Source organism: Pristiophorus japonicus, chromosome 7 (assembly GCF_044704955.1).
Source record: "Pristiophorus japonicus isolate sPriJap1 chromosome 7, sPriJap1.hap1, whole genome shotgun sequence".
In the NCBI taxonomy this organism is placed as follows: Eukaryota; Metazoa; Chordata; class Chondrichthyes; family Pristiophoridae; genus Pristiophorus; species Pristiophorus japonicus.
In genome coordinates this window covers 94950166-94964504 of record NC_091983.1, presented here as the reverse complement: position 1 = coordinate 94964504, position 14339 = coordinate 94950166, and the positions used below count along the sequence as shown (strand labels likewise).

Here is a 14339-nt window from a genome sequence, read left to right as displayed (position 1 = left end):
AATCTTTGGAATTCTCTACCCCAGAGAGCTGTGGTTGCTCAGTCGTTGAGTATATTCAAGACAGAGGTCGATAAATTTTGGGGAACGAAGGGAATTAAGGAATGTGGGGATAGTGCGGCAAGGTGGAGTTGAGGTAAATGATCAGCCATAATCTTGTTGAACGGCGGAGCAGGCTCAAAGGGCCAAATGGCCTACTCCTGTTCCTATTTCTTATGTTCTTATGTTCAGTCAATGCACAGTGCCTACCCTCCCCACAGTTCAGTGCTAACACTCCCCACAGTTCCCTCAATGCACAGTGGTAATTGTGCCTGAAGTGCTAATATTGGAGCTGTAGCATGTGGTGCTAACACTGCGTTAATGTTAACACAGATGGCCACAGAAAGCATGCATCTAGATTGCTGACTGGAACAGGGCAGCATGGTTTCTTATTTCTCTTTGAGGAGGGAGCGGGGAGAGATTATGCTGAATTGTGTTAGATTTTCCCCAACTATCATTGGTCAGCATGGGTACATTCCTGTGTTGACAGAATATCTAAACTAGAAGTGGCTGCATAATGTTGCTAATCACACCATAAAGTAATCCCTCTAAATGCTCATAAACACTAATACTTATTAAATTAAGGAAATGTTTATAATTCCTCATCCTATACCCTTACAATGTGCAAATGATGGTCAAAATTGTGAAGAACAGTAAAATCTAAATTATAAACAGCTGATATACTAAAGGCTTTGTTATCGTGAGCTTGTTTTAATGCCCTATTGATCAAATTGCTGGTGTCAGACATTTTATTTATTTTGCTATGATTTTAGAAGGCAATGGCAATTTGGATTACAATTCCTTGAGAAAAAATTGACTAGAAAATTTATTTGCATCACTTGCTATTTTGAACAAATCTTTTTATTCTTTGAAATAAATGACTAAAACAAATCCTACTATTCCTGCTTAGGTACCCCAAAAGGAATGGACTTCAATTCAGTGAAGGAAGTTCTTCTGTCGACTAAAGGAGTGAAAGCCATGCATAGTCTCCAGCTCTGGGCTTTGACTTTAAACCAGCCTGTACTTTCTGTTCACATTGCCATAGGTGAGTGATGCTGACATCACACTTTGTTACTACCATTTCATTTTATCTTCCTGTTTAGATATGAAACATTTGTTAAGTATTTATTGTGGCGATCATTATTACGGGAGTTATGATATTTGGATTTTTTTGTCAACACTGGTTTAGGATGTAATGCAAATTCAGATCAGACATTAATCTACATATAGATTGGGCTAACCAAACTGGTAGCAGTACGGTGGAGGAGGATTTCCTGGACTGTATTGGGGATGGTTTTCCAGACCAATATGTCGAGGAACCAACTAGAGGGCTGGCCATCCTAGACTGGGTGATGTCTAATGAGAAAGGGCTAATTAGCAATCTTGTTGTGCGAGGCCCCTTGGGGAAGAGTGACCATAATATGGTAGAATTCTTTATTAAGATGGAGAGTGACATAGTTAATTCAGAGACTAGGGTATTGAACTTAAGGAAAGGTAACTTCGATGGTATGAGATGTGAATTGGCTAGAATAGACTGGCAAATGATACTTAAAGGGTTGACGGTAGATAGGCAATGGCAAACATTTAAAGATCACATGGATGAACTTCAACAATTGTACATCCCTGTCTGGAGTAAAAATAAAATGGGGAAGATGGCTCAACCGTGGCTAACATCGGAAATTAGGCAGTGTTAAATCCAAGGAAGAGGCATATAAATTGGCCAGAAAAAGCAGCAAATCTGAGGACTGAGAGAAATTTAGAATTCAGCAGAGGAGGACAAAGGGTTTAATTAGGAGGGGGAAAATAGAGTATGAGAGAAAGCTGTCTGGGAACATAAAAATTGACTGCAAAAGCTTCTATAGATATGTGAAGAGAAAAAGATTAGTGAAGACAAATGTTGGTCCCTTGCCATCAGAATCAGGTGAATTTATAATGGGGAACAAAGAAATAGCAGATCAATTGAACAAATACTTTGATTCTGTCTTCACGAAGGAAGACACAAATAACCTTCCGGAAATACTAGGGGACCGAGGGTCTAGCGAGGAGGAGGAACTGAAAGAAATCCTTATTAGTCAGGAAATTGTGTTAGGGAAATTGATGGGATTGAAAGCCGATAAATCCCCAGGGCCTGATAGTCTGCATCCCAGAGTACTTAAAGAAGTGGCCCTAGAAATAGTGGATGCATTGGTGATCATTTTCCAACAGTCTATCGACTCTAGATCAGTTCCTATGGACTGTAGGGTAGCTAATGTAACACAACTTTTTAAAAAAGGAGGGAAGAGAGAAAACGGGGAATTATAGACCGGTTAGCCTGACATCAGTAGTGGGGAAAATGTTGGAATCAATTATTAAAAATGAAATAGCAGCGCATTTGGAAAGCAGTGACAGGATCAGTCCAAGTCAGCATGGATTTATGAAAGGGAAATCATGTTTGATAAATCCTTCCAGAATTTTTTGAGGATGTTAACTGGTAGAGTGGACAAGGGCAAACCAGTGGATGTGGCGTATTTGGACTTTCAAAAGGCTTTTGACAAGGTCCCACACAAGAGATTGGTGTGCAAAATTAAAGTACATGGTATTGGGGGTAATGTATTGTTGTGGATAGAAAACTGGTTGGCAGACAGGAAGCAGAGTCTGGATAAACGGGTCCTTTTCAGAATGGCACGCAGTGACTAGTGGGGTGCCGCAGGGCTCAGTACTGGGACCCCAGCTATTTACAATATATATCAATGATTTAGATTAAGGAATTGAGAGTAATATCTCCAAGTTTGTAGATGACACTAAGCTGGGTGGCGGTGTGAGCTGTGAGGAGGATGCTAAGAGGCTGCAGGGTGACTTGGACAGATTAGGTGAGTGGGCAAATGCATGGCAGATGCAGTATAATGTGGGTAAATGTGAGGTTATCCACTTTGGTGGCAAAAACATGAAGGCAGAATATTATTTGAATGGCGGCAGATTAGGGAAAGGGGAGGTGCAACGAGACCTGGGTGTCATGGTACATCAGTCATTAAAGGTTGGTATGCAAGTGCTGCAGGCGGTGAAGGCGGCAAATGGCATGTTGGCTTTCATAGCTAGGGGATTTGAGTATAGGAGCAGGGAGGTCTTACTGCAGTTGGACTGAGCCTTGGTGAGGCCTCACCTGGAATATTGTGTACAGTTTTGATCTCCTAATCTGAGGAAGGACGTTCTTGCTATTGAGGGAGTGCAGCGAAGGTTCACCAGACTGATTCCCGGGATGGCAGGACTGACAGGATGAGGAGAGACTGGATCGACTGGGCCTATATTCACTGGAGTTTAAAAAAATGAGAGGGGATCTCATTGAAACATATAAAATTCTGACGGGATTGGACAGGTTAGATGCAGGAAGAATGTTCCCGATGTTGGGGAAGTCCAGAACCAGTGGTCACAGTCTAAGGATAAGGGGTAAGCCATTTAGGACCGAGATGAGGAGAAACTTCTTCACTCAGAGAGTTGTTAACCTGTGGAATTCCCTACCGCAGAGAGTTGTTGATGCCAGTTCATTGGGTATATTCAAGAGGGAGTTAGATGTGGCCCTTATGGCTAAAGGGATCAAGGGGTATGGAGAGAAAGCAGGAAAGGGGTACTGAGGTGAATGATCAGCCATGATCTTATAAAATGGTGGGGCAGGCTTGAAGGGCCGAATGGCCTACTCCTGCACCTATTTTCTATGTTTCTATGAAGGATGCATCTGGAAGTGACACTGCTCCCTATATGAGGTTGTGGTTAATGGGAAATGCCAGGCCTCCTGGGACTGGGTGTAAGGCAGTGGTCTAATGGAAGATTTCTCTCAATGAGTGGGCAAATTAGTATCAACAGTGCAATCCATGCAGTAATCTCTTTAAGCAGATTAGTATCACTTAGCAATTCTTTAGCTGCAGTTATATAATGTCTGTCTCAAAAGAACAAAAGTAATTTACCTTACAAACTAATAAGGAACAAATAGCTATTTCTGTAGATGATCTCTTTAAAACAGAGTGAGGGAGCTTGGAGAGGAAACCAGAGAAATCTGTAGCTTGGAACAACTATCCACTGCCTGTCTGATAATTATACTCTTGACATTACAGAAGAGAATGCAGATGCTCAAACTGTGTTGAAGGAAACCACAGACATCCTTCGAAGCAAGTTTACCTTCCATACCACAACAATTCAAGTGGAAACATTCTCAGAGGACATGTTAGACTGCAGCCAGTGTCAAGACCCAAAAGACTGAGATTTCTTTCAAATTCAAGATCCCAGGAGGTGCCATTTATTGTCGTGTTGTATATTTGTCTCTGTATTCTCCATGATTTCCAAAAACCTACTACAGCTTCCAAGGGCATTGGAATACACAATGTTAGTAACAATTTCCCTCTGCAAAGCAAAAAATCAACAGAAGGAGAAAAAAAAAGGAAGGGCAGGTCAAATGATTCCAGAGCAAGTAGAAACCCTAGCCAAACTAGTAGCACTTTTGATATTTCTGGGGTGGAGGTCACTATTGCATTGTGCAGGTTCAACAACTCTTGGTAAGTAATATTATATTAGTTATTAGGCACAACTTAAGGGAGCATACATTCAAGATCTAAAAATTGATTACCTAAATACAAGCAGCGTATCCAAGACAAAAGAACTCAAAGATTCCTGTTTTGCTCATCATTTAGCATCACAGACTTGGTTTGAATCAGCTATTTTTGTGACATTTGGAATATCCAACTGCACAAACAAAATCTTATTAGGTTTGTTCAGGATAAAAAATATACTTTGTAAACTTAGAGTATTGATGATGATAATCCAAATAAAGGTACGAAGGTATATTGGGGTCGAAGTTCGTTCCTGCCACGAGGCCATGCGAACTGGGCACAAGGAATGATCAAAGTTGCGCCTTGGGCATCATGTGAATAATTTGGGCAAGCTGCTGGTGTCTGCTGTGCCTTTAGGGGGAGCTCGCCGCCGCCCCCTGCCCCCCCCAGTATCGAAGGATCCAATTTGGGCCACCTGCCTTGCTAGCAGAAGCCCTCACAGAAGTGATGGGGCCGGGAAAGGGAGGAGAACGGTAGCGGGGGCTTAATTGGATATATTTACATATTTTACACGTCATTTCGAAGAGTTCTAGTTACAAAATCCTTTGCGACCGAGGGATTGGAGTGAAGCTCCGAAATAAACACTGTAGATTTAAAAGGGGACGTTTTAATGGGTTGGGAGGATTGGGGGTGGAGTGACCCCGAATGTTCTCTACGGCCCCAAGAATTTTTAATACAGCTTAGATGGTAAGTGCATACTGAATGACTAATAGTGGACAGGGATTTCTGAAAGAAGTTTGGGAAAGTTCCAGACGTGGAAAAGCAGAGTTTCCTCTCAAATTGAACAGTTGGAAGAAATCGTTTAGCACATGCGGCCTAACTTTATCTTGGTAAATGCAACAACAGTTGCAAACCGTGGGCAAGTATCATTTGATCAAACCTCCAGGAATACATCCAACCACAATTGGCAACCATGCTGCGGGCAGCAGCCCTCAGGGGTGCGGTGAAGCTGTGAGGAACACTCCTGCTTTTACCCCATTGAATCAAACGTAGAATGGAAAGACACTAACCTGGATAACAGCACTGGTTTCCTCTCTGCTGATCTGTACTTCACCAGAAGCAGCTCAGAGACCACATATGGCATGTATGTGCAGGCTGCCAGCAAAGAGGGTTGCTGGTCTATAAATTCTGTAACTAGATCCACATCTTGGGAGCAGTAGAGCAGACATTAATTTTAGTTCCAACCCCCTAGGCTGGTAAAGTAAGATTCCAACTAGCCCAGCTATTAACCTCGCAGCTTACCTCAATTTATTAAAGACCTCACTTCCAAAACAAAAGGGTTCCAGCATCTTTATTGATGTTGCATATAACTCCAGGCCACAATGATCACTGCTGTCATTGGGTTACTAATGGTCACAATCTAGTGTTTGGAGTTTTAAAAAATGCAAAATCCCTATAAGGAAGTCTAATTAAACTGGCAGAGCTGTAAACCTTTCAGCCTTCGTACATTTGTGCAGGATCATACGGAGGTTGATTAGCGGTAGATTCTGAGACCAATCAAATGTAAACAAGGTCGAAGATTACTGTGGTCGAATCATGTTAAAAGATTCAAATCAAAAAAAGCCGAGACAGGCAGAACAGCTTCCATTTGAAACCGTTCTGTATTACTTAAATTGACCTTTTTCCTGTAACCAATTTTCCTTCTGATTTTTAAATTTTTTTCTTGAAGGCAGTGATCGTACCTTTTACAAGTGGCCATTTAAGTGTAATCCTGCACAGTGAATGTCAGTATCAATGATCTACAATGCAAGGTGATCCTATTCTCAACCAGTGTCTACACACTGATCAGGAGCAAAAAGCTTGACCCTATTTATTTTTCCTTTTCCTACCCTAGGGATATTGAAATCAGATTGCATCACCAGTGCCATCCTGGGTGACTCAGCATAGACCAGGGATGAACACTGGAGTCTTCCTGGTCTGTTTACATAGTGCTGCACAAAGTTGTATTTTTACCCACTGAGCCAGGACTCATACTTGGTAGAACACATACTTGGTAGAACACATACTGCAGATCTCAAAATAGTTTGTGTCAAACCCACCTTAATAATCTCTAATTGAATTTTAAAAAATATTTAACTCGGGTTTTTTTCACAATAACCTGCAGATGCTTTGTTGACAGCACTGGTGGGTTTGATCTGTAATCTCCTGTGGTTTAGTATTTTCTCCAGTAATATTTTCCACAACCTGTAAAATAGGTTATTTGTTTTTTATATTTAAAGGGAGCTTACTGTGTCCTAGTTAATATTCCAAGTACTGGGGCCACTAAATGATCTGCAATAACTGAAAACAGTACACTATAAACATAACAATCACATTTAGCAACACAACACAAAATTAATCAGGCTATTGATGGGCTTTCTGAAAGATGTTGTACTTGTACATTTTGTGTTAGTTTACCAAGTCAGATTTACTATGGCATCGACAGATAATCTCTTGATTCAAAAAAAAAAGGCTTCGAAACAATCATCCATGCCATACTTTGTAATAAACTCCATGAAATTGACTTCTCAAGTAATGGGGCAAAATAGCTTCAATCTTATCTGTGCAGACAGCAGAGTTGTTGCCAACGGATCACTGCATAACACAAATGTGATTGACTCTGGTGTTCCTCAGGGAACTAAGCCCTTTACTGTTCCCTTGTAACATTAATGACCTGCCAAAAGTCTGTACGCATTTCAAAGTCTATTTATATACAGATAACACTGCTTTATCCCAAGTCCACAAAGGATATGGCTAAACATTTCTCAGTGAATGAATGTGAACCACAAATTGACACCGAATATAGAGAAACAAATAACCTTTGACAAATTACCTCCAATCATTGTCTTGCCAAGGCTGATTATTCGGTGGTGTTTTGTTGGGAATAGTGGACCAAATCAAGAATTTATGGATGCACTTTGAAAATAGGTTTTATTTTAAGAAATCTTGTATCTAAGAGTGCAGTTATACTGATACTTCTGAGGTTTCCAGTTTACAGCAACACTTAAGTGACCATTTAACTCTTAAATAATCTCCTGATACAGGTGCAATGGTTTGAGACCCCCTCAGGGGTGTCATAGAAACATAGAAACATAGAAAATAGGTGCAGGAGCAGGCCATTCAGCCCTTCTAGCCTGCACCGCCATTCAATGAGTTCATGGCTGAACATGAAACTTCAGTACCCCCTTCCTGCTTTCTCGCCATAACCCTTGATCCCCCGAGTAGTAAGGACTTCATCTAACTCCCTTTTGAATATATTTAGTGAATTGGCCTCAACTACTTTCTGTGGTAGAGAATTCCACAGGTTCACCACTCATCTCACATCACTTGGGCTCAGTAACACATAAAGCCACATTTTCATGTGTCTATGACTCTGTTGTTGGGATAAGGCCATTGGGATAACTTTAGTATTGGAAATAAGAACATAAAGGAACAGGTGTAGGCCAGATGGCCCCTCGAGCCTGCTCCGCCATTCAATAAGATCATGGCTGATCTGATCATGGACTCAGCTCCACTTCTCCACCCGCTCCCCATAACCCCTTATCGTTTAAGAAACTGTCTATTTGTCAAATTTATTCAAAGGCCCGGCTTCCACAGCTCTCTGAGGCAGCAAATTCCACAATTTACAACCCCCAGAAGAAATTTCTCCTCATCTCAGTTTTAAATGGGTGGCCCCTTATTCTAAGATCATGCCCTCTAGTTCTAGTCTCCCCCATCAGTGCAAACATCCTCTCTGCATCCACCTTGTCAAGCCCCCTCATAATCTTATACGTTTGGATAAGATCACCTCTCATTCTTCTGAATTCCAATGAGCAGAGGCCCAACCTACTCAACCTTTCCTCATAAGTCAACCCCCTCATCCCCGGAATCAACCTAGTGAACATTCTCTGAACTGCCTCCAAAGCAAGTATATCCTTTCGTAAATAGTGGGGGGGGGGGGGGGGGGAGGGAGGTATGTGCGCTGGTTCATGAACAAGGCTCCTTCATGATCCTAACTACTGAAGTACCAAAATGTAAAAGTGCCTTAAGGGTAGCCACAGTGGAAATCTATGGGTCTCAGAACAACTGCAGCAGTCACATTGATGTATTTATATTAACAGAGCTCAGTTCAGTTCTCAATAAGATCTGGGCAGCTTCTTACTTGAATGGATGGTCAATCTGAAACTTTAGCCATGTACTGCAAACACAATTTTGGAATCCAACTCTCCAAATGAATCTTAGTAATAATGCATGTACTGTTGTGCCTTTGTATACCTGTGGATTTTCATATACCTCCTTGGGAAGGAACCCATTGTAAAATAAATTCTGTGCTCAATAGACTAACCTGTCAAAACAGATTTAATGAAATGTATAAAAGACTATTAGATGAGAAAATGGTTAAGAATTGATAGAATAATTTATAAGTGATTGAAGATGAATATCAAACACCTTTACATTTCTTGACCACCTTCCCATCCCACAGCAGTGATATTTATTTTTGATGTTCATGTGTCTCTATTGTGTGCATGAGTGCGATCAAGCCTTCTCTCCCAGGTGCGCCTTAAGTTAGTCAACAGAAATTAGTATCAATGTCCATTGCTCAGGCTGACTTCCTCCCATCTGAAGGATACAGGCTACAAATGGGACAGAGCAGGGGTGGGGTGGGGCGTTAAATGGTGAAGAATTTCAAATAAATATGAACTATTCATTGGCAACGATATAAAGAGACTTGCATTTATACAGCACCTTTCACAACCTCAGGATGTCCCAAAGTGCTTTAGAGCCAGTGAAGTACTTTTGAAGTGTAGTTACCGCTGTAATGCAGGAAACCTACATTAAATTATATAAAAACCGTGCAATAGTGAGAGGTGCATTTCACAGCAAAGCTTCTTAAAAAAAAAATATTTTCTCATATTCCCCTTTCTTATAAACTTGCTGCACCATACAACATTGCCAAATGAGATCTCAGTCTGCTCTCAACAATGTCACTCTGCCATCAGCCAATAAGAACTGTGGATGGATAGCCCCGGCTTTCCCTTTCTTCTTAGTGAGGATCAGGTTTGCTGCCACTTGCCATAAACCTTACATTTGCATGGCCGAGAACGGTAACTCGTGTACACGATTTGGGTCTGAACCCAAATCCTACAGTCCACGAAGCAGCATGTTAGAGCTTCAATGTGATGCACGACAATAGGAATATTTAATCACATTTCTCTTCTTTTGGGAAGATTTTACCAGGTTATTTTTTTACAGCAGGGGTCTCAGTATAGGAGTGTTATATAGTTACCATCTTTGATTCAATACGAAAGTGACAAGACAACATTTTTTAGAATGTCACATTAAATTGCTCTATCAGATTCCAATCATTGAATAATTATCCGATTGTAAATGGTTGATAAATTCAACAGCCAGTTGCCAGTTCTAGATTTAATTGCCTATGTGTAACCCAAGGTAGGTTAATCATTATGCCTAAACTAGCATTTCAATAACTTGATTAGTTCATTTCAGTATGGCCATAAATGTAAATCAGATAAGCAGTGGAGTCTATTATATATAATTTATATTATATATAATATATATATAAAAAAAGTAACAAATATGATAGTTATCAATATATTAAAGTGTTAGCATGAGCCTATGCTCTAGATAACAATGATGTATCAAAGTATTTTGTGGCTCCATTGTCAATTACTCATCATGTATCACAGTTAAGTGATATAAGCCAAGTTGAATGTTGACAGTGTAGTCAGTGGCCTACCACACTGAGCTGTTATTTGTAGTTATGCAAGAACCTGATTGAAGGCAGCTAAAGGGTGAAATGTCCACTTGACTTTCAAAATCAAAGTTTATTATGAACTGTAGAATCCATCTGATATGCAATCCAATTCTGGTTACTTTCATCTTGAGACAGGAGACAAATTGCGAAGCAAAGGATGTGGGAATTTTATCACAGTAGACAGTGAAGAATTACAGCAGTGCTGGGGGGGGGGGGGGAAAAACTTAAGTTCAGAAGTATAGCATGGTGTCGAATACACTTTTGAAGTGACTGAAAACCATGGTGAAACTGTAGCGAGGATCCAATGTTGATGGTAGCCTCAGACAAGCAAAGGATGTAGTCAATTTCCACAAGGGGAAGAAGTCATGATAAAATACTTTACCCAAATGAGAATGAAGAAGAAATACTCATCATCGGTGTTTTGTTCGTGAAAAAGGTAAAACAGTTCATGCTACAGATTTATTTTCTGGTGATGAATGCAGAGGCAGCACTGGCTAGATTCATATTTTTAAGTGGGGATATGGGATAGTGTTTCAAACGGTTTGCAGTGAGGCCAACTGTCATGCCAGTAATAAAAATAAAAAAACTTGCACGAATATATAAAGCTTTATCAGATTCTCTAGAAGTCACAAAGTGTTTTACAGTCAGTGGATAAGTTTTGAAATGTAATCACTGTTGTTAAGTTTACAAACACAGCCAATTTACATGTAGAAAGATCCCCACAAACAGCAAATATGATTGGCCAGTTAATCTGTTTTTGATGGTAGTGGTAGAGGGAGGAATGTTGGCCAATATAGTAGAACAACCTGCTTTTCCTCAAATGGTAGGAATCTTTTATGCAGCAAAAGAGGGAGATAGGGCTTTGATTTAACATCTCGTTTGAAAGACGGCAGTGCCGACAATGCAGCACTCCCTCAGTACTGCACTAAAGTGTTGGCCCAGATTTTGTGTGCAAGTCTATATTGGAGCTTGCAGTCAAAACCGTCTGACTCAGTTAGAGTGCTACTACTGAGCTAAATGGACACTATAATGACTGAAGATTGACACCACACCAAGCTCTGTGCATTGTTATACATTTACTGTCCAGAGCATGTTTTCATAGACAAGTTTGGCCTGTTGCACCAACTCTTCTCAAAAACAACACTTGGTGTCAAAGGAGAAAAATGCCTAGATTGGAGGGGAAAAAAAACATGTGTTTCTGGCGTATGCCAGCATGGATGATGACAAAATACCTCCAATTTGCATTGGAAAATGTATGAATCCATGATGTTTCAAGATCATAGACACCATCAATGACACATAATAGCAAAAAGGCTTGGATGACAGAACATTTCACAGTAAATCTAGGGCTTCAATAAGGGCACAGCAAGACAGAAAAGAAAGATTAACTTAGTCACAGATAATTGTCCCATTCACTTGAAAGACACTTTGTATACTGGAGCAACAAAGATCATCTACTTGCCCCTGAACATGATCAGCTACCCTTGGCCAATGAATCAAGGCGTGGTATGAAATTTCAAGTGTTTACACTAGCGCCAACTGACAATTAACACAATTGCAACCGTAGAATGAGAAAAGACAAGCAGCACTGGTATCTTGCAGGCAATGGAGATTAGTCTCTATATAGAACAAGGTGGATAAGCAAACCATGAAAAATTATTACTGTCACTTCAATTTCACGTACTTTCTCATGCTGTTGAGAATGTAAATTAAGGCAAGAGGCCTCTAAATACAAGACAAAATGGGCTTTGACACATGGACATGTTGAAATTTGAGCTGAACATATAGATTGAGATAAAAACAGAAAATGCTGGAAATCTCAGCGGGTTGAGATATAGATTGAGAAATTATTTATGTTCCTCACTACAGAAAGAGTTTAACGTGAGGAGGAATAGGATGACGGTGACAGTGGTAAGCATGAGGCATTGGCAATGCTGAAAACCTATCCAGATTTTCTTCTAACTTTAAATGATGATGTCAATATGCAAACATGCCTCAGCACATTACAGCTGGGCAAAGAATAATTGAAGAATAAATGCCTGCTAGAAGGCAAGCAAAATAATTGTTTTTTTGATTAGAGCCTTGCCTAGTATGATAAATATTTTGCAATATTTAGAATGATTTAATCTGTTATGCTGCTATCGTATGATGTTATACACTATTTAAACTAGTTACATTATGCATTGTTTAAATAAACCAGTTACTGTATATTGTTACAGTATACTGCTATACACTATTTAGATCAGTTTAAATAAACCAGTTCCAGTATGCTATGCACTAGTTATGTTGTCATAGTATGATGCTATACACTATTTAGCTCAGTTGAAATAAGCCAGGTACATGTTGTTGCATTTAAATCCATTTACACAAACCTGTTTATTGTTAAACACAGTTCACTGAACGTTTATTACAAAATAGTCACTTCTCAAAACTGTGAATACACTCATACAATGTGTTCCTAGCAATATCTCAATATTCACAAATTTCATTGATCAAGGTTTCTTGCCCAATTCATTTAATTTTTGATATATGAAGACTTTACTTTATGAAGTTAGAAGTATTTTTGTTTATTTTTCAGTTAGAGAGACTATCCAATCCATGTTGTGCAAATAATTTAGTGTGATATTATTGAAGTACAATAAGACATGTAACACCATATTTCAAACTAAATGTCAATTCTGAGGAATTGAAATGGTCAGTCTTATTCCATCGATTTAGTTTTAGTTAACAGAAAACAAACACTTAAAAAAAAAAAAGAGATGTTCATTCTTACAAATCTCAATTCACCTTTTCCAAATGTTGATTCCAGAAGATCATATTGACTTAGATGTTTTTATATCATTTCATGTAAACCCTACCCAAGGTAGAACTTAAATACACAAGATAGTTGAAAATAGAACAAAATCCAAAGCAGAGGAGATACAAATCAGAACAGTAAAAGAACAGAAGGAAATGTAGTCAAAATTTGTACAGAAGATGCACATCTCACCTTGCACAGAGTATTTTGTTTTGCAGAAACTGTGTTGAGGTCACATCTAGTACCATATAAGCCAGCGTTTATTACATCAAAGATTATAAAAGGATGAATAGTAAAAAAAAAGTAGGATAAATACTGGTCTGAATGGATCAAGATCACTTCTCCCCATCATAATTGGGCAATCATACATCTCTCAGACTAAGTCCCAGCAATGCCAGACTCCGCAGAGATGTCTGGCGAAACTAAACAAATCAAGGGGCTCCTGCATCTATGCATATTTTGCAGGACTGAAAAAATCCAGACAGGGAGGATAACTTGTTATTATTGATCTTTGATGCCTAGGGAAGGTCTGTACAGAAAGGATGTTCGGGGGTTCAAATGCATAGCCTCTGAGTTCCATCAGGAACAGCAGTTTTTTTAATCTATAAAAGCTTTTATAATCAGCATTTCATTCAGGATTATTACTCAAACACTGCTTTTAAAATAAATTAATTCCCATTCAAATTAAAATTAACTGTTTTAAAAGGAAACTGCGAGAAGCCTGTAAAATGAGTCAATTCCTCCATCTTAGGCAATGTAATGCATGTAGGTGTGTTCAGAGTTTACCCACACATGAAAACATGTACAAGGTGCAAAAAAAGTAACATAGTATGGAATCAAAAATTAGATTGAACCATGGGCTGTGGCCAAATAAGAACTGGGATTTGTTTGTATTATTTGTGAATGCTCCTGTCCGATGACTATGGTGTGAATTTTATGCAAGTGTGTGCTGTGTTTGTTCCGTGCGTCAAATTTTGAAGTATAGGAGGTTTCCCATGTAACACAAGGTTGTCTAATTCTACAGGAGCCAATGTTCTCTGTTGTACTGTTTTTGTAAATGGAGGTGAATGTCCTTCTGTTTTATATGTGGGTGTACACGTGCACAGGAGTGTTGTACATCAGATGTTGTGTGTTTTCAAAATATTTTCATGTCAATAAAAATGATTGCTCACAGTAGTCAGTTTTCCCATTATCA

The 14339-nt window shown here is 39.4% G+C and overlaps 1 protein-coding gene across 1 annotated transcript in view; it reads left to right on the top strand.

Moving 5' to 3' along the window:
* Positions 1-4267, top strand: part of slc30a2 (solute carrier family 30 member 2) — a 170017-nt gene extending 165750 nt beyond the window's left edge. Inside the window, exons 7-8 of the mRNA XM_070884415.1 lie at positions 947-1081; positions 4122-4267. Coding sequence (XP_070740516.1) covers positions 947-1081; positions 4122-4267 — 281 coding nt within the window. The remainder of the gene's footprint in view (positions 1-946; positions 1082-4121) is intronic.
* The last annotated feature ends 10072 nt before the right edge of the window (positions 4268-14339 follow it).